The sequence below is a fragment of the Acartia tonsa genome, chromosome 10 (genome assembly GCF_053477335.1).
Source record: "Acartia tonsa isolate MP-2025a chromosome 10, ASM5347733v1, whole genome shotgun sequence".
Lineage (NCBI taxonomy): Eukaryota > Metazoa > Arthropoda > Copepoda > Calanoida > Acartiidae > Acartia > Acartia tonsa.
The window spans coordinates 3414456-3435368 of record NC_137269.1 but is presented as its reverse complement, the minus strand read 5'-3'; the positions used below and the strand labels follow the sequence as shown (position 1 = coordinate 3435368).

General features: G+C 32.3%; 2 protein-coding genes across 2 annotated transcripts in view; both read right to left on the bottom strand.

Moving 5' to 3' along the window:
- Window positions 1-254: 254 nt before the first annotated feature.
- Window positions 255-5248, bottom strand: LOC145330394 (uncharacterized). The gene is made up of 5 exons (XM_080175032.1): window positions 5158-5248; window positions 3244-3441; window positions 2382-2435; window positions 933-983; window positions 255-314 (listed from the first exon to the last, which is right to left on the bottom strand). The coding sequence occupies exons 1-5, from the start codon at window positions 5245-5247 to the stop codon at window positions 255-257; spliced, it is 453 nt and encodes a 150-aa protein (XP_080031158.1). The 5' UTR covers window position 5248.
- A 10001-nt stretch (window positions 5249-15249) lies between these two features.
- The window catches only part of alpha-Man-IIa (alpha-mannosidase 2), an 80873-nt gene continuing 75209 nt past the window's right edge, over window positions 15250-20913 (bottom strand). The window contains exons 29-33 of the mRNA XM_080175031.1: window positions 19511-19601; window positions 18689-18811; window positions 17606-17705; window positions 15635-15685; window positions 15250-15315 (exon numbers count right to left, since the gene is read on the bottom strand). Of these exons, the coding sequence (XP_080031157.1) occupies window positions 15250-15315; window positions 15635-15685; window positions 17606-17705; window positions 18689-18811; window positions 19511-19601 (431 nt within the window). The remainder of the gene's footprint in view (window positions 15316-15634; window positions 15686-17605; window positions 17706-18688; window positions 18812-19510; window positions 19602-20913) is intronic.

Here is a 20913-nt window from a genome sequence, read left to right as displayed (position 1 = left end):
TCAACGTATTCTTAAACCAATGGTCCCTTTCAAACTACTCAGTCTGATCTAAGATTCGAACCAAAAACCTTCTAAACTACGAGCTGATGCACTACGGGTTATGCAACTAAACTATGATCAGTGATCAGACGAGAACTGGTGCTTTCAACATGGTATGGCCGTAGACTACTAAACTATGATACCCAGTACCCAATTTAAAAAATAAGGGGAACAGTGCTCGACAAGGTACTTTAGGGGAAAGCGCCATCCTGGTTTCATGTATAGATTGGCCCCCTGCCTTCTATCTGACTGTCATGCTCAAACCAACCAGAGGCCTTAACATAAATTTATAATTTTAAATTTATTTAATACCCATATTTGCGACAACTTTTATTACACATCAACTGCCAATTTTAAACATTTACAATCTGCTTACTTAATAGTATAATAAAAATCTTTGATTGTGTTCATGTAAGTAAGTAAAGCTGTTTTACGATTAAAAATATTTGTTGGATGATTTTCCCCCTAATGTATATAGACCACAGCATTTTTCATTGAAACATTCTTTTAGGTTAATTTAGGATTAGAAGATCCCTAAATTTAGCATGTTTGGATAGGAAAAACCAAGCTAATTTTTTTAAACATTTCCTCCAATGATTAAACAAGAGTTATGACCAGAAAAACGAATTATTTATTATCAAAATTGTCTACATTAAAACTATTGTAGCTATACAAAGTGTCTCAAAAATCAGCCATGTGACGTCATAAAAATAAGAAAGATGAGAGAAGAAGTGGTAAAGAAAACCCCCAAAAAAGAGATGGATAATCCCTCATTTTTATGATGTCACAAGCCTGATTTTTGGAGACACTTTGTCCAGCTACATAATATTTGTACACTTAAATATAAAGTTTAGTTTAAATGGGAAAATATCTAAAAATTATCATGGATATACCTCTTTTTTATATGAGTGTATAGTTTCTCCCCCAGAGCTCTGAATTCTGACCTAAAAAAGCATTTGACAGTTGTACAACATAATATTCTTTTGTAAAACTACTTTCTAAGTATTAAAGGTTTTTTTTCCATTTGTATTATTCCTTTTAAATTTTTTTAGTTATTTTGTCAACATGAAGTATGTAGTTTCTTCCTAATACAGCAATTTTTTAATATACCTAGGATATGTCTATCATATATCTGAAAATGTTAGGAAACATTCTTGGACTTCAAATTCTTACTACTTGTTAAAACTGTCCATCGATATACAACTTCAAGGGTTTATGTGGACTGTATGAATTTATCATAAAGTGTTTCTGGCTTTACGTTTATTATTTACATAATATTTGTAACATAAATATTTCATGCTTTAAAGATTAAATATAGTCAGTCATAAAATGTTATTATGACTACTTAAATATTATGTTTTTATATTACCCAATACAATTTTGAGGGATGTGTTTGTAGAATTAACTAAATTTAGAATAGTTTTCATTGCAACATCCATTATATAAATTCCAAAGCAAATAAAAAATATTATATATCCGCTGGATTAAAATTGATTTTGAGCCAAATTTGTATTATAGACAATTTTCTACAAATAAAAGTCATTATATTAATACCAGGTTTGATAGCCTGGGCCTGCAATACTGGAATTAATCTTTTTTTTCATTTACATCTCTTCGGAAAGCTGTCAAAAATACTATTCGAATTTCTGGAATGGGGTATTCCTGTCCAGTTTTTTGTTTAGGAATGGGGTATTCCTGTCCAGTTTTTTGATTAGGAATGAATATTTCTTACCCGAGGGAATAAATGATGGACCGATAGGTCATCATTTGTTCAGTTTTTTGTTTAGGAATAAATATTTCTTACCCGAGGGAATAAATCTCGTGAATAATTGTGAATAACACACCGAATAAATGATGACCTATCGGTCCATCATTTATTCCCTCGGGTAAGAAATATTCATTCCTAAACAAAAAACTGGACAGGAATATCATTCTCATTTAAACAAAAACTCATTTTTATGCTAGTAAAATGTGGTTTAATTTTGGTTTTTAAATTTCATTTATTTCCCTGGTATAATTTTTCTTTCTTTTAGTAATTAATAAAAATTCTAAAATCTTCCAAAAAAAATTAAAAATCTTCTAAAATCATACCAGGGATATAAATGAGATACCAGGGAAATAAATGAATATTTACATCCACTATTTAAGGGGTTGTTTATATGGGAATGGGTATTCCAAATATTCTGTCAATGTTTGATCATTTGGCAAAACTTCTCTCTCTCTTTCAGGGGAAAAAAGGAGAAATTATGAGATTTATAATGAAGCTTTTTCCTTTTTTTTTTATCTAAAATGATAATCAAATAAAACTAATATAATGTTAAACACCTTTTTTGCATTGTTACCTTTTTTCTAACATCTGGGGGAGCTTTTTGCAACATTCTCTCAATTTCTAAATCCTAAAATATAATATTTTTTTTATTTTTTCAACTGCTATCTTGAAAAATTAAGGAGACATTCGATTGTAAAATACTAGCGGTTTCGCCCCTAGCCTCTAGGGGCTTTGCCCCAAGAGGTTTAATCAAACCAATTTTTTTATATTTTAGATTTAAAGAAAAAATTTTAAAATTTTTCTTTTGGGGGGGGAGAATTTTTTTTTTGGGGGGGGGTAGTCGACCCCACTATTTTAATTTTAGTTTTAAAAAAAAAAAAATTTTGAGGGGGGGTTCGGGGTGTCCCAACCCCCAAGAAAATAGTTATAAACCTTCCCGGGGCCTATGAGAAGCTACCCTGTAAAGGAGAACCAGATCGGTTCAGCGGTTAGCGAGATCCTTTGCTACAAACAAACAGACACACAGACAAACAGACAGACATCGTTCTACTTTGTATTATAGATACTTGTACCCAAAGTTTTGTAAAAAAGTTAATTTATTTGTTGTCTTAAACAATTTGTGCTCTTTTGCTACGTTTTGATTGGTTGGTTCACACTAGCAGTTTCTAAATAATTTTAACAACTGAAGGGTCAATTTTCTTTATCATCATTTGGGATGTACATCAATTTATCATCCATTGTCTTATCCTTCAAGAGAAGCTCTTTATATATAAAATGACGTCATACAATATAATTGACCAATGATAGGCCTAAACATTGACAACATTATCAATGGCAGGCCAGTATAAATTTTAATTGACCAATGTTAGGCCAATATGACGTAATTTTTTTATAGGCACTATAAAGAGCTTCCCTTTAAGTTATCCAATTTTTACCTGGGCTTTTTCCAGAGATAAGAGTACATCCAAAATTGGATATTCAGGCAGCTTTTCAGCGGACGCTTCCAACACCTTCTCAACAGCTAGCGGCTGACCGCCAAGAACGTTATCTGGGCTTAAAACGCCAATTGGTAAATCTGGCGACCGCCGGGTCATATCCGATGGCGATTTACTTTCAATTGATATCTTATCAACCTTAATAATATGATTTTAATATGAGTGAGCATGTAACTGGACAAAGTATCTCAAAAATTAGCCATTTGACGTCGTTAAAATGAGGGAGGTGAGAGGTGAAGTGGGGAAAGAAAACCCCTAAACCCCTGGATAATCACTCATTTTTATGACGTCACTGTCTGATTTTTGAGACACTTTGTCCAGTTACCTTTTGATTTTAAACTTGGCATGCAACAAGCTAGGTACTATATAGTAAGCGTAACAACTTTATATATCGTCGATCCCTGCCCATTTTTTATTTTTGTTTCAAAAAAATCTTTTTTTTGGGATGGGGGTATTATTTTTGGGAGGGTGATGGTACCCTCCCCAAAAATAGTTATAAATCTTTTCATTCCTATGCGAAGCTACGCTGTAAAGGAGAACCTGATCGGTTCAGTGGTTAGTGAGATCCTTCAGTACAAACATACACACAGACAAATAAACAAACAGACATTCTGTTACTTTATTATAAGGACTAGCGGCTACGCCCCTAGAGGCCTCTAGTGGCACTTTGAATGCTTTTTTTATCCTTATACCAAAGTAACAGGATGTTTGTTTGTCTATGTGTCTGTGTGTTTGTACCAAAGGATCTCGCTAACCACTGAACCGATCGGGTTCTCTTTAACAGGGTAGCTTCTCATAGGTCCCGGAAAGGTTTATAACTATTTTCATGGGAGGTGGGACACCCCCAACCCCTCCTAAAAATTAAAAATACTCCTTCCCCCCCAATTTTTAAATTTTTTTTAAAACTAATATGATTCTTTTGAAATCTAAAATTCGACTCAAAAATTATCAAATTCGACTCCCCCATCCTCAAGTGCCCCTAGAGGCCTCTAGGGGGCGTAGCCGCTAGTTTCAAATATCTAATTAGAGAAATAATTGGTTTATGTTTCGTTAAAGTCTCTTTTTTGGGAAAGAGGTAATTTATTACTATTGAGGATGTATATCAATTTATCATCCATTGTCTTATCCCTGCTAAAGTTATTAAGGTTTGTATGTTCAATGTTTAACCATCTTATTTATTTAGCTTCGCTTTTGTGGATGTTGTCATAAGTTTTATCATATTTTAATCAGTTTGAACTTAGCAAAGCATTTGATTTTTATTCATTATTTCTAATTTCTCTTTTTTCAACAACATTTACAAAAAAAACAAGGATGACAACATCCATAAAAGCGAAGCTCTGAAACAGTTGGACAAAATTTTACGTAAAATTGTTGAAATACTGCTTAAATACAGGATAATGTTTAAGAACATACTTACATTTCTAGAAATTGATTATAGAGATGCTTCTTTTAAAACATTGTACTGGGAATCATTATTCCAAAAATCAGATCAATCGGATGATAATAACACATATAAATTTTATTCAAAAAAAGTTGAAAATAAACATGTTTAAGATGGACGTACGGACATTCTGGTAACGATTATAAGTTTCTAAATAAATCATACCTAACTATTAAAGGAATCAGCATGCAAGGTTTGAAATCGATAGGACAAATCTAACCTGCCTAAATTAACGAAATAAGCTATCCGTTCCGGACGTACATACGGACGGACCGGTCTAATTATAGAAAAGCTTCGCTTTTGAAAATATCCACAAGTATATAATAGACGGAACGATATTAAGCTGCTAAACTTCAAAGATCATTTAAAGTTTTAAATTGATAGGAGAGTTCTAAAAAAATTGGACAGTTTACCTCTTTTTTATGACAAGGTTGAGTATTGATCCTAGATGGCGGAATTTCTCTGTTTCTGATGACTTGAAAGTTACCAGAGGTTGACATCATCTTCCTAGAAAGGGGGGGGGGAGGAGGGGTGGGATTGAGAAAGAATAAAATATCACGTGTGACGTCATAAAAATCCATCTCTTTTTTGGAGGTTTTCTTTCCCACATCTCCTCTCATCCTTCCTCTTTAGACGTATTTTTATGACGTCACACATGACATCTTAGGCTTTCTCGTGGGATTTACAGTGACTTGCTGCATCAAGTATTAAACATTTTATTGTTCCCTCTTAGTTTTAGAGACAATTGAGTCAAACCTTTTTTCTATGATGAGTCTGATATTACCCCCCCCCCCTTCCCCAATAGATGATTTAATAAAAATGGCGGTTGAATCGCCGACACGGCGAAATACAGTTATTTTCTGCCACCAAAAAAAATATTTTCTCTCTATATTTTTTTCTTGCTGAAATAGACATTTTGGAATTATTTAAGACATTTATCTCAAGTTTTTTCTCTTGACAAACTAAAATTGATAGTATTTCAGTGTAAATCACCCCCACACCTTCTCCGCGTAAAAAAAATTCGGTGCTTTCTCGAGCTACGGTCCTGATAGACCCTCCCCACCCCCTAGATTTGTTTTTTCTTATGATTAATTTAAAATAGGGAGGTAATGTTGTTTTTCTGTTATTTCTTAAATCTGCGGGGCATAAACTAAAGATTCCCTAACCCTAACCAGGATTAAAGGGACAAGACAATGGACAATAAATTGATGCACACTCAAATAAAATCCCCACTTGTGTAGATAAAAATTTTTATTTAAAATTTTGAGTACTACTATGTGGTTTGGACCAATATAATCAAAATTTAATAAAAATTTGGCAAAATTTCTCTCTCTGGCGTTTTGCAGACAGAACACAGACAGATAAACATCATATTACTTTATCAAAAGGACTAGTTACTACGTCCCAAGAGGCTCCTATGGGTAGGTTTTAAGTTTTAGTTTTAAAATAATTCTTTGGGGGATATTTAAAGTTATCTTTTAAAGGATGAAGGTGGTATCCTTCCCCAAAATAGTTATGAACCTTTCCTTTACAGTGTATAAAGCTTCATTGTAAAGGAGAACCATATCGATCCAGTGGTAAGCAATATATTAACATATAGACACACAAACATCCTGTTACTGTTATATAAGAATTACTTAGGCCTACCTACCTTGCCAGAGATATACTGCTAACTGTGCCACTCCTAATTGCATGACAAATAATTAGCTGAGAATTAGAAAAAGATTTTTGTTTACACAGAATCAATTGATCACAGGGAGGAAGGAAGGGGACATTAGCTAACCCCCAAAGTTCTATTATTCATTTAGGACAATTTTGGGGACTTTTGTTGAATCATTAAGTTTAGGGTCTTAACGTTTCAACCCCTAATTGTAATCTACAACAGGGGTAAATTTGTGTATAATCTTTGAGAAATGTGGATGTATATAAATCATTTGGCCTTTGTCTTATCCCTGAATTGATCATGTTTTTGTTTCTTTCATGTCAATAAACACCAAGATTTATCAGGGATAAAGAGATGGGACAGTGAAAAAAATATCATGCTGTCGCTCTTGGTCTTTAGGTAATAGAATCTACGCTACTTTGGGTACCAGAATGTCATTATTTTAAATTTTTCCAACAGACTAAAATCATTTCAACAAACATTGAAACTTTTCAGGAAAATAGGAATGGATAGAAAATTATTATTTTGCCTCTCTTAGCCTTTGGGTACTAGAACAAACGCAGCTTTTTTGTTACCTTAGCTAATTAATACTTTTAAAACTTTGGGTACCAGAATGCCATAATTTTTAATTTTTCCAACAGACTAAAATCATTTCAACAAACATTGAAACTTTTCAGGAAAATAGGAATGGTTAGAAAATTATTATTTTTCCTCTCTTTGTCTTTAGGTACTAGAACCAACACCAAGGCCTAGTTTATTATAATCTTAATATATAAATTTTTTGTCTGAAGCTTAAGATCTCAATAACTGAAAGGATTGAGGTATCCTTTTTAGGGAAACTTCACATAGGTCCCGAGCTTTTTATTTTGGCCCAGGAATAAGGTATAACCAACAAGCAAAATAAATCTAAAATAATATTTGGGGGGCAAATGGAGAGGTCGTCAATTTTACGATGTGTTGCTCCCCAACGACAACTGAAAAACACGTACAGGTTTCGTGAATTTTTCCCGAATTAATTTTGTTATTGGTATAAGCTGATTTTGGCCATTCTCTTCTTGTATTAAAGCCTTTTTTTTCTGCTCTTCTATACCTCTTTAAATACAGCGCCCCTAGATTGAATGGCTTCTAGGGGCGTATCCATCTGTAAAACACAAAGTAGTGATAAATACTATGTTTTTTTATTTTTGCTATGCTTGACAATTTCTCTTAAACTTTACATGTATTTTTATCATTCTGTGAATTGGATTCGAGGCCATAAATCTACTTTCTTCTTAGTTTCTAGGGGCTCTTTGTTCGAAGGAAAAGGTGAAAAAAATAGCCTTAAACCAACCTTAAAGCCAGACAAAAAACTTTCTGCTTTATACTATAGGATATTGAGAATAAGTATAATTTGACAGGGAGTAAGGGAGGGGACAATGGATCAAATATTCAATTTTTAGGAGTCTCAGACTTTGGGTACTGGCTTAAAGGGAATGTGCAAGAATTTAGCACTTTCTGACTGACTTTGGATACTAGCGCACAGAATGCCGCTAACTCGTTTGTTAATTTTGAATATTGCAGACAAGTATCAATAAACTTATTTTGTTATGATGTGGCTGGTTTTAACAAGTTTTTTTCTCTCCAGAAAATATCATTTCATAGATAAAAACTTTATTGTCATATTTGTTTAATAAACAATTTAAGAATCCAATTAAATTTTGGGTTATGGGGCTATGCTATGGGTTGAATGGGTTTCAGGGAGATTTTTCTAGTTATCATTTACATAATGGTTACGTCAGTCTGATGTGCTGGTAATATAATTTTCAAATGAATGCTTTTTTCTTGGAACTTTCTTCTTATTTTATTGTTTTCTGTATTGTATTAACTCTCCTTTAAAAAATTCCTCCATATTTGCTGGATTAATCTGGATTTCAAGGTCTTTCAGCAAATACTCTTAAATTAAATTAATTGCCCATTGTCCCCTTCCTTACTCCCTGATAATTTGATATAACAAAAAAAGGATTTGATAAAAATTTATTTTTTTACAGAAATTCTTGGATCTATAAAATCAAGTTTTAGAAGGCAAATAAAACTTTGCAACTTAAACTTGAAAAGAAAAAAGTTTTATTTTTATTGCAATTTAACTGAAAGATAACAATTTAGAATTATCCAAAATAAAGATTTTACGCACTAAAAATGGATAGCTTTAATTTTCCGTATGTCCATTTAAAACCAGGACTAAGATATAATCCAACAAGCGAAATAAATCTAATATAAAATTTGGGGGATTAATATCAAAGGTTGTCAATTCTACGAGGCAATGCTACCGATTGACAGCTGAAAATCGCGTACCGTTTTCTTTAAAAAAAATTAATTTCGTTGTTGGTATAAGCTAATTTATAACAACTTTCTGTATCATATACCTAATTATTATTTATTTTTTGGAACAAGGACAACAAGGAACAATCTTTCTTAAGCGAAGCCTCTCCCCTAGTTGTTTAATCTGAAATCATAGGTTTATAATTGCATAATACATGGAAAATCGCTATTAGAATTTGCCCATAGTAATCAGGTTAAGAGTATTTAAAACGGAAAATCTTAAAAGTGGCTGACATTAAAAAAAAAATGTTTAATAGAAAAGTCTTTAGTTTTCTTGCTCGAATAAAATGTGTAAGATAAAAAGTGAAAAATACTTTTGGTTTTTGATATAAAAATAGTGAACTTTGGATGTTATAATTACCTTATTTTTGTCTGAACTTCTTAATAGAGAAAATAGGAAAATTTCTTATCAAGTCTCCTAATTTTTACATAGGGTCAAGAAATGTCACCATAGATTCATTAATCAAATTTGTTTAAGTGTTTCCTCAAAACTGTAGGTACTAGAATTTTTATTAAAATGAAATGCTTTATATGTTATCTAAAAAAGAAATTCTAAATGCAATTTAACTCTAGAGTTTTCCCAAAATTAAAAAAAAAAATTTTAAAATATATTTGACTATTTTCTGAGTCTTTTTTTAAAGACATTGTACAAACAACCATACTGTCTCAAAATCGAAAATGGGATGGGAGGCATAAACTAAAAACAAGGATAACATGTTCCTTAAAAGTAAAGCTTAACAAAACAGGCGGATAATCGAATCTTGACAAACATTATTTATAAAAATTTCTCATAAAAATTAAATACAAAATATGTTTTATGCACCAATGTTTTTTTGAATGAGTTAAAGAGAAAATTATTATTACAGGGTGCCTGCCTAACAGCCATAGGAATAAACATTGCAAATTCCTGTTATTAAATCATCTATGTACATAATTTAAACATTTATATTCCTAAAGCATCAAGGTTTAATATGTACAAATTGAATTATTAATAAAGTTTATAAATTGTTAGGTACATTTTTAAAATTTGTACCTACATTTAAAAAATATGTAATGTTTAAGGAATCGCATGTTTAAATCAAGAGGACAATTCCAACATATTAAGATTAACGATCGAAGAAAGTTATACATTACGGACAGCCCTACCCTAATTAAAGAAATGCTTCACTTTATGGATTGACATGTGTTTACATATTCTATTTATAGTCTTGAAAACTATCTTCTAGTATGTTTAAAGTTTCATACAGAAAGGGGAAAGAAAGAACATTATAACTCCCCCAACCCATCTTTTTACCCCTCCTCATTTATTACTAATGAAAGGTATTTCTTTAATGCAATTAATAATTACTAATTCAAATTATGGACCTGTGGATTCGCCAAAGCATCTAGGGGAGGCCTAATACTAATAAGTCCTAAACCCAATTCCACGCAAAAAGTTAAATTTGATAATAAAAAAGGTCAAAAACCACTAAATTATGCTTCTCTAATATGGAAAGCTCATTCGCCTCAGCTGTTAACAGAAAAAAAGCTAAGTCTAACATATATGATGATCAATTTTTATAAAAAATGTAGCACAGCCACTCTATAGCTATGGTCGGTTTGATAAGGAAGGGGGAAGGAGGCTTCTAAAAGGAAGGGGTTAGGAGGGGTCTTTCTTATAAGGAGGGTTCGAAAATGGAGGGGGGACTTTGGATAGTATTTCAAAAAAAGGAGGTAGAAATTGGGTGGGGACTCCAGAATGGGAGGTAAAGTAGAAAAGATTGGGAGAGGGTTAAACAGGGCTGCATATATTTGTTTCATTTTTGTACAAAAATATTTTAAAAGATTATATTGACAAAAAACTTCTTCAAGTGCAATGATTTTAAAAACATTTTTATGTTAAGTATATTTACCCTGAAATATAGGGGTCAACTTGTTTTAGGGGATATGCCATTACTATTGTCAAAATTTGGCATAAAGAAAGTAAACAGAAATTTGAGAACACTATGTTTATAATGAAATGCAATGATATTCCCTTTAATAGAAGACATTGGGGAACCTTGGCACCATGCTGACACTCTGAATTTAGCGTCTTAGACTACATCGGTGTAATATTATAAAAAATGAGTAGTAAATTTCTGAAACTTGATGACTATATTCATTTTAAAAGATTATTGTTAAAGTATTGTACTAAATTTATAAATTCAAATGAGTAGGGTCTCTAAGTGTAGTGTTCGTTAGTTCTACTGTCTGATTTCTGAGCCTTGCTCTTACAATTGTTATCATCCTACGTTTTAATTTGTGGAGTGAAAAATAAAAAAAATAAACAAGTTTAACAAATTTATTTCTTAATGTTTCTCTATCTTTTAAAAACACATGAGAAATCTAATAACAAAATAAAATCATAAAAAAAGGAACTATTAACAAAATACGGTGTGGCCACAACCAAAAAAATACTGATACTGAAGAAAAAAAAGGAAATACTGAAAATACTGAATCCTAAAATAAGAAAAAATACTGAAATACTGAACAAAAAAATACAAATACTGAATAAGTATTTTTTTTATATGATTCCTTATTTCAAAATTTCATATCATCATAGCTTTGTTATTAGTGGGATATTTTAAAGATCTTTTAATTTTGCCTCTTAGATTTTCTTGCACCAATTAAGCAGAAAATGACTGATAAATATTTTAAATGATTACAAAACTTAAATACTTTTTAGTTGAGTTAAGAGCATAGACGTCCAACCTTTTTTTTTTGGGGGGGGGGGGGAATTTTTTTATGGGGGGGATAATTCGCTTTTGGAGGGGGTAAAATGGCGCGCGAAGCGCGCCGCAAATTTTTTTTACCCCCCCCCAAAATTTTTACCCCGGAGGTAAAATTTGTTTTGGGGGGGGGGGGGTAATTACCCCCCATGAAATCTGTTGGCAGTGGTAAATTTTGTTTACCCCGCCCCAAAATTTACCCCCGGGGTAAAATTTTTGGAGGGGTAATTTAAATTTTATTAAATATTTAGTATTAAAAATGCGCGCGAAGTGCCCAAAAATTTTCTTTGTTAAGAGATTTTTTATTTTGGGGTGGGGTATTTACCCCCCCCAAAATTGTTTAGGGGGATGTAGGGGGGGTAAAATGAAAAAAAAATTTGGGGGTGCCTACGGCACCCCAAATTCGTTTGGGGGGGGTAATCGCCACTTTACCCCCCCCCCTTGGACGTCTATGGTTAAGAGCATGCTAAAAAACTTTACCTTCAATAATCATGCAAAGTACTCACCTTAGATTATTCATTCTATTAATAGACAAAAGAAATACTGTATAAAAGCATCTCAAATATCAAAAAAATTTATATTTGAGATGAAATTGAAAAAAAATGTTTATTACCATAAAAAAAAAAAAATTAATGTACAAAGTTATAGGGTAATTCAAAGGAAAGTAAAGTGAGGCGCGAAGCGCCGAAAAAAATCTGACATCAACTACTTAAATAAACATCTTATTTAAGCAAATTTTTTTGGAATTTAAGAAATAATGAAAATACCTACTGAATCATAAAAATTTCCAAAAACTGAAAAATACTGAATAAAATTTTCAAATACTGAATATTCAGTATTTACTGAAAATACTGAAGCCCCAATTTCCAAATACTGAAGAATACTGAAGATTTTCAGTATACTGAAGAATATGGCCACGCTGAAAATAAAATAAATAGGTATCTAACTTAAAAATGCAAATAATTTTATTAAATTGTCAATTATGTAAAAGATAGACAATAAAAAAATGGTTAACAAATTTGGATTGTGCGGTGAAATTTAGGTATTTATACAGAGTGTTTTTTGAAGTATTGCTTAATTTTACCCACTTAATATTGACAGAAATAATTAATATCTTGTTTTTCATTTGCTTGGGACATTTTGTACAAGAATAGTTATTTCTCGTAGTTTTAATCTTATGATTGTACATTTCTATATTCGTAGAAAATTGGATATAATACGATGCTAGACAAGTTTTTTCGTATTCATAGGAACCGGTTCCTATCCACCGGATTCGAATGAATACGAGAAAAGTGATTCTATGGGTATTAAAGAGTCGAAAAATATCCCTTTTAAATTTAAAAATAAACAGTTTAAAAGCTAAAATAAATATCACATAAAATATCAATATATGTTTAAAACAACATTATTTTTTAAGGAAAATAATTCAACTTTTTTATTTAAAAATATCCTTGCTTTTTTGTGCTTTAGTTGTGGTTTTTTTGTATTAATTTTGTATTTTGCGATGATGATTTTCATTTTTACAAACAAAATTTAAAAAGGAAAAGGTAGGTTGCGGGTGAAATTCGTAAAAGTGTGTGTTTTAAGGCTTAAAAATTAAATAGTATTAAAACGTAAATATTCACTAAATATGTATATTTCTTATTGAAAAGAACTATAGACAAAATTTTTTTAAAAAAAGTTTACATAAATCTTTATCGTTCTACTACTGTTTTTAACTTAAAACTAGGGTTGGGCCGGATATCCGGCCGGATAACCGGCCTTTTCCAATATCCGGCCGGATACCGGATATTGAAACTATCCGGCCGGATATCCGGCTCTATAATTTTTTATACTTTACATCAAAAATCTCTGCTTTTTAAAATTTTAAATGGCTATAAGTTTCTTATTATTGAAGCTAGAAGAACATTTTTTCTGAATAAGTTTAACTTTATGTAAATTTATATAAGATTTCTGAAAAAAAAAATGTTTTTACTACTTTAATATCTGGTAATTTGGCCGGATATCCGGTATTTTGGCCGGATAACCGGATATTTGCCGGATATCCGGCGTTGGCCGGATATCCGGCCGGTTACCGGATATCCGGCATTTGAAATCAGCCTAATATCCGGTATCCGGTATCCGGCCAAAAAAGTATCCGGCCCAACCAAGTTAAAACACACAACCTTTACGGATTTTACCCACAACCTACCTTTCCTTTTGTACAATTAAAGGGTGTGGAAAAAATGCACCCTTATTTAAAACACGAAATGCGCGGCTTGTGTTAATAGTAGAAAAATAACACTCATTTTCCAATTTTTCTAACAATTTTCAACATAAAATAAAGTAAGTTTCCAACGGTTGAGTAGAATTTTTCTACCATTAACACAAGACGCGCAATTAGTGCTTTATAAGGGGTACATTTTTTGAACACCCTTAATCAATTTTGCATCAAGAGATTTTTATTGTTCCACTTCATCCTTCATCGGGGTCTCTCCTCAAAATTCTTTAAAAACAGAATTCTGAAAATAAAAAAACATGGATGGGAATATTAACAAAAGCAGATTAAAAGAGCATTTGTAAAAATCAAGAATCACGAAAGTTTTAATTTTTTATCTATATTTTGTAGCCTGACTGACAGACCGACGGACAAAGTAAATTACATATTTGATGCTTATTGGTACAGGGAATCCTCACACAAAAAATCAGCCGTCTATCTTGAATAACATTTGAGAAAATATCATTTCCCTCATAGTGTTATAGACGGATAGACATAGTAAACTATAAAGTAGCTTTGCTACTAAAAATAAAATAATAAACCTGGCCAAAGATTCTAACTTAGATCATCTGAAAAAGTAAACGAATTATTAAACAATAATGCTTTTATCATCTTTTGTTATTGTTGTAAATATCTACTATACATATGTTGACTTATTTACATTTTGCCAAAAATACATCAATTGTAAATTTGCTGGATGTGTAAGTGCCAGAGCCCCGTATAATGGTGATACAGAAAAGTTTATAAATCAATAATCCAGAAGACAATGGATTTATTACTGTATAATAACATAAAAATGAACACGAAAAGTAGATTAATATTTTGTTTATACATCCAAGATACATCTGATTCAAAACCCGCGACCGTAGATTCAGATATATAAGATAGAAAGAATTTTAATGTTAGAGGTAGGTTTGAAATCTGCATCAAATTTTAGGATTTAAAAAAAAAAATCTTAGATTTTAGAGGTAGATTTAGAATCTGCATCAAATTTTAAGGATTTAAAAAAAATTCTTAGATTTTGATACAGATTTCAAATCTACCTCTAACATTAAAATTCTTTCCATCTTATATATCTTAATGTAGATAGCAGGCCAAATTATGCTTGAACGTGGAGCTTGAGCTGGCCCTAGTGGCTATACAAAAGTGTCTTAACCGACTCCATGACGACTAAGGTGAAAACACTAAAAAACTATGGCTAATTAATCAATTAATCAATCATACCTGGTTAACATAAATGAATACATTTCCATGGGTTGAATGGATACGGTGAAACTTTTCTCCATTTTCACTCCCTCATACATCAAGGACAGAGACATCTAGAAAGATAGATAATCCCTATATAAACGTAACAGGGTCTGTGTCTGTCTATCTGTCTCCCTCATACATCAAGGACAGAGACATCTAGAAAGATAGATAATCCTTATTATATAAAAGTAACAGGGACTGTGTCTGAGACATCTAGAAAGATAGATAATCCTTATATAAAAGTAACAGGGACTGTGTCTGTGTGTCTGTCTCCCTCATACATCAAGGACAGAGACATCTAGAAAGATAGATAATCCTTATATAAAAGTAACAGGGTCTGTGTCTGTCTGTCTGTCTCATACATCAAGGACAGAGACATCTAGAAAGATAGATAATCCCTATATAAACGTAACAGGGTCTGTGTCTGTTTGTCTGTCTGTCTTTCTCATACATCAAGAAAATTTAGTCTTAGGATAGCTTTGTGTAACATCTTATAACAAACAAATATTTTAAATCATTAAATAATTACCAGGGCTATTAAAAGTGGTTTTAATTTAATTTTTCATATTACTATCCGTGGAAAGCTGTCTATAATACGAAGCGATTAAAAATCTGACCTGATTAACGTTATTTGAATACAGCGAAGGGAACAAATCATCTAATTTCACCTAAAAATAAAATATAACATTTTTTTTCTCGTATTCATTCGAGTCCGTTGGATAGGAACCGGTTCTCATCCATACGAAAAAAACTATGTCTAGCATCGTATTATATCCAGCTTTCTACGGATATAAAAATGTACAATCATAAAATTAAAACCAGTATTTTAGCCGGTGCCCTCGCGGAAAGCTGTTTATAATACGATGCGAGAAATAACTATTATTTCATCCATTGTCTTATCCCTTAAGATCCCTGGGTTTTTCGGGACACGCTATTATATAAAGTAGAAAAAGATCTTGCTAACCGCAAAACCGACATGGTTCTCATTTACAGTGAAGCTTCTTATAGGTCCTGGGAAGGTTTTCAACTATTTTTGGGGAGGTTGTCTTAAACCCCTCACTCTCAAAAAATATTTTTTTTACTCTTTTGAAACTCAAATTTAAAATGGGATGAGGTCGACTTTTCCCCCTCCTACCCTAAGTGACCCTAGAGGCTTCTAGCCGCTAGTATTATATAAGGTAGTAAGCATTTTAGTCTGTAGACAAACTGAACTTCTTTACACTATAGCTTCTTATAGGTGGTTTTAGGATATTTCTTTTTTATGAATAAGTCTGAGTATGGTTTTGGGCTATTTTTCTGCTCTTCCATATCCCTCCGTATATCGAGCCTCTAGATGCTAGGGACGCAGCCGCTAGTCACTAAAACATGGAGTCATTTATAAACAAACCATCGGATAGTTTTAAAAACCAAATGCGTCGCCAAAATCTAATCATATTGTAATATAATCTAAAAGGGACGTGTACCACGTATTGTAATAACAAATGTATTTTAAGAATATATTTTTTTTCTGAGGAAAACAAGGATGACAACATCCACAAAAGCGAGACTCTGAATTCAACAAACATAATTGAACACTTGTAGAGTGTTAAAACTTAATAATCAAAATATTAATTTAAAGGTATAAACAAAAAAAGTATATAAACTTGTTGTAAAACTGCGTAAGAACAGGATTCTTTTTAAAGACATACTTACATTTTTGTGATTTGATAGTAAATAGATAGGGGGGTGGGGGGGAATTAGTTTAGTTTATATTTGGTAGTAAAAAGCTTCATAGTGTTAGAGGCCTCTAGGGGCACTTGTGGAGGGGAGAGTCGAATTTCGTACCCTCCCCCCAAAATAGTTATAAACCTTCCCGGGACCTATGAGAAGCTACCCTGTTAAGTTGAACCCGATCGGTTCAGCGGTTAGCGAGAGCCTTCGGTACAGACAGACAAACACACATCCTGTTACTTTATTATAAGGATTTATTTTTTCTAGTTTATTGGAATAAACAGTATTTTTTTTTATTAGAGAGTATCATTTTCATTTTTATTATAAATATAATTATATTTTAAGAATAACCAAGAAAAGTGAGATCTTTAATCCTAACCTTTCAGTACATTTTAAATCTTTTTATTATATTTCTTTCGTAAACGAAGACCTACAAGTTTTGATAATTAGATAGAATTCAAAGAGGAATCCTTACACAAAATTAACAGGATGTGTGTGTGTGTGTGTGCGTCTGTACTGAAGGATCTCGCTAACCGCTTAATGGACATGGTTATTCTTTAAAATACAGCTCCTTATAGGTCATGGGAAGGTTTATAACTATTTTGGTATGGGGTAAAACCACCCTAAACGGAGAAGTCATCCCCAAGAAAATTTATTCCCTAGAGGCCTCTAGGAGCGTATCTGCTGGTGGATAATTAGTAGGAAAGTAGATAATGAGATAAAATGACAAAATGGATAGATAATAAGATAGAAAGTAAAGATTTATAGATAATAAGATAGAAAGACAAGATAGAGAGATAATTAGATAAAAAGCCAAGATTGATAGGTAATAAGATAGAAAGACAAGATAGATAGATAATAAGATAGAAAGTATATACCTTTCCGCCTGAAGTGTGACACCTGAGCCCCATAGGTTTGTAACAGGAATTGAATCCATGTCTGTGGAGTATCAGCGCTGTCCGGTCACTTGGCCCGATACTGAAAAAATAAAGTATTATTTCTTCGGCCCTAGAAGCCTCTGGGGGCACTTATGGTGGGAGAGGGGGAGTTTTAATAGCAGAATATTTTAATGGGACGTTGGAGATAACCTCCCCAAAATACTTAAAAACCTTCCCTGGGCCTATAAGAAGCTTCGCTTTAAAGGAAAATCCTATCGGTTCAGCGGTTAGCGAGATTTTTGCTACAGACAAAAAATGCTTAGATAGAAACATTTGGACACTCAACTTAATGAACCAACATATCAAAAAACCAATAAAAGCCCCCAAAGTTTTTAAGCCAAAGAATAAGAAAACGTTTTTATATGAAATTGTTTTCCAGATTGGCTAACAAACAAATTATTATCCGCTGGATTAGAACTATTTCTCGGCCATACTGAAAAATCATGTATAGCCAAGGGAGGGGGAAGTTCTGACACATTTGGGTAAACCTGGTGTATAGGCTTTATCTTTGGACTGAGAGGATAGGTTATTACGGAAAAAATCATTCTTATATGATGAACTTCCCCCAGATTTAAGATTTTTTGGATAGGCCTCCAGGTTCCGGAGCTCCAGGCCTCCAGGTGGTCTCTGTACAGGTAAAAATGAAAAATAAGATTTTTTTTTGAAGAGTTAGAGGTTAACTTATAAAACAAAATATGCTAATTTTTGATTGTTATTCACATATTTGAAGAAAAAACATACATATTTTGTCTCATAAGCTGACATCTAACTCTTTAAAAAAAATTTGTTTCATTTTTACCTGTAGAGAGACCACCTGGAGGCCTGGAGCTCCGGAAATTGGAGGCCTATCCAAAAAATCTTAAATCTGGGGGAAATTCATCATATAAGAATGATTTTATCCCTAATAACCTATCCTCTCAGTCCAAAAATAAAGCCTATACACCAGGTTTACGCAAATGTGTCAGAACTCCCCCCCCCCCCTTATTACAGACAGTATTCCATGAATATTAAAATAAATATTACCTGCTTCCATAAAGTGTGGAAGTTCTCATATTGACAAGTTGAATATCACAGTCCAGAGGTTTACTCACAGTTGAGTAGGAGGTCAGCAAGCCAGCAGAACTTTCATCCCCCTCTTTTATCAACCTAATTTAATATATTTTTTAGAAGCGAAACTTCTCTTTATTTTAATTTGTACAAGTCCGTAAGTACTTGAGACCGTTATTTTAATTGCTTTTATTGACCACCAAGGATGATAAAGGATTTATTGATAAATATTTGAAGTAAATAAATGGAAACCTTCGGGGATTGAAAGGGATAAGACAATGTCCGTTAAATTTATGTAGATCCCCAATGATAATACGCAAAGTGGTTGAAACGTTTGGACACTCAACCAAATGAACCAATCAATCATAATTAAATAAAAGTCTCCTCATTTGTTCAGCAAACGAATAAGAAAACGATGGACACTAGTGTAAAAATTGGCCCAATGTTCCCTCCCTACCCGGAAGATACTCCTTGATAAAGAGCTTCCAGAATACTAGAACAGATAAATATATTTTTATAACGCTTTCGTGATTTTCTATTATTCATTTACTCCGCTTAATTTCCAGTCTAATGTCCCCTCTCTCCATACTATTCGTACTTATATCCAGAAAATGTGAAGGAAATTGTAAAGCCACATTCCCTTTAAGCCAGTACCCAAAGTCTGAGACTCATAAAAATTGAATATTCGATCCTTTGTCCCCTTCCTTACTCCCTGACTTATATCCAGGGAGAAAAAGGACATAGGGACTCTAAAAAGTTTTTAAAAACACATTCGTTCATTCGTCGGCTGAAGTTTACCTGAAAACCGGATGGAGCAGGGAGTGTCTGGCCGCCAGAGCCACCAGCGAAGGATAGGAAGCTTGAGAGTCAGCCTCTCCAACACAGCCTGTAGCGTGGGTTTATACAATAAGATCTTTGGAATGGTAGCGCAATAGATGTGGAACTTATGTAGATAATGACAGGGGAAAAATTGTCCATTTAGGTTGCTAATATGGACATCACTTATTGGTTAGTTAGTTCATCCAGTAAGAGAGGAGGGGGTAAAGCAAGTGGATGGGGGAGAGGGGAACGTTATTTTAGCCAGCTACAAGTTTCACTTTATTGGAGTACATGATAATCTGGTGTAGGATCCAAGAAATAAAAAAAATCCATTGGCAGCGCATAAACGTTACAGGTGTCCTTTCTTACTTAGGAAAATATGCAGTAGTCATAAAAGTTCATAAGTTGCCCACGGTTAGTTTTTTATTAAATGAATAAGTTAGGGTACAATGTTTGGCACTTTCGATATAAGTAAATGATAATAACAAAGCCACAGAATACGATAATACCTTCAGAAAAATCGATGAAAATAGTTTTCATACTAAATTTTGTTTTTTTATATTTTTTCTAAAATGTCATGACAGAAGATGCAAAATGTCGTCTTAGTTTTTTGAAAGGATTAATCTTCTCTGAAATCTAAATTATCAAAATATTTTTTTTGGTAAATGATTATACGATATATGTAAAACATTTTATCAGAAAGAAATATTTAAAATTGTGAAGTAGAAACCTGAATAATTTTTCTTGTGGAAATAGTTTTCTGCAAATGTTGATAAACATATGTCTGCTAGCATTAAGATGTTTGTACTGCCAATACACGTTGGGTTTTATTTAAAGAATTTCTTTAAAATGTTTTTTTTTTACATTGTATACCAATAACGCAATATTTGCTATCAGAAAACCCCCGACTAAGACTCGCCTAAGACCCGATCTTTTAGGATTGCTTTGTAATTTACATTTTTGAAAGTCTTTCAACAGTATACACAGCAAATTCTCTCTTTTTTAACTAACTTTCCGAATAATATACCTAAAGCATTTGAATTGACAAAGGCTATGCTAATATTTTTACCATTCAAGTTTATTTAATATTCTAATAAATAGCGCAACCCTCCAAGTTTATGACTACTTTTCATGAACATATGATCTAAAGAATAAGCTCTGACGCAATGTCATATAAGGATATTATAATATTCATTAAAAAAATTGTTATTTTTGCATATATGTTACATTTTACAGTGTTTTGTGGCTCAAAAGAAAGACAATTAAAAATTATTTCATATTATATAGTTTAAATTACATAAGATAACCTAGAAATAGTAAAAAATTCCCTTTCTTTTTTTGTCGCAAAAGAGAATTCAACAAAGATTTTCATTAAAAAACAC

Excerpts from the sequence above, each read along its gene's own strand:
- LOC145330394 (XM_080175032.1), bottom strand. The coding sequence starts at position 5,247 with ATGATGTCAACCTCTGGTAACTTTCAAGTCATCAGAAACAGAGAAATT. Across the intron at positions 984-2,381 it reads CCCCAGATGTTAGAAAAAAG|GTCAGAATTCAGAGCTCTGG; the intron begins GTAACAATGCAA and ends ATGCTTTTTTAG. Across the intron at positions 315-932 it reads TACACTCATATAAAAAAGAG|GCCTCTGGTTGGTTTGAGCA; the intron begins GTATATCCATGA and ends ATTTATGTTAAG.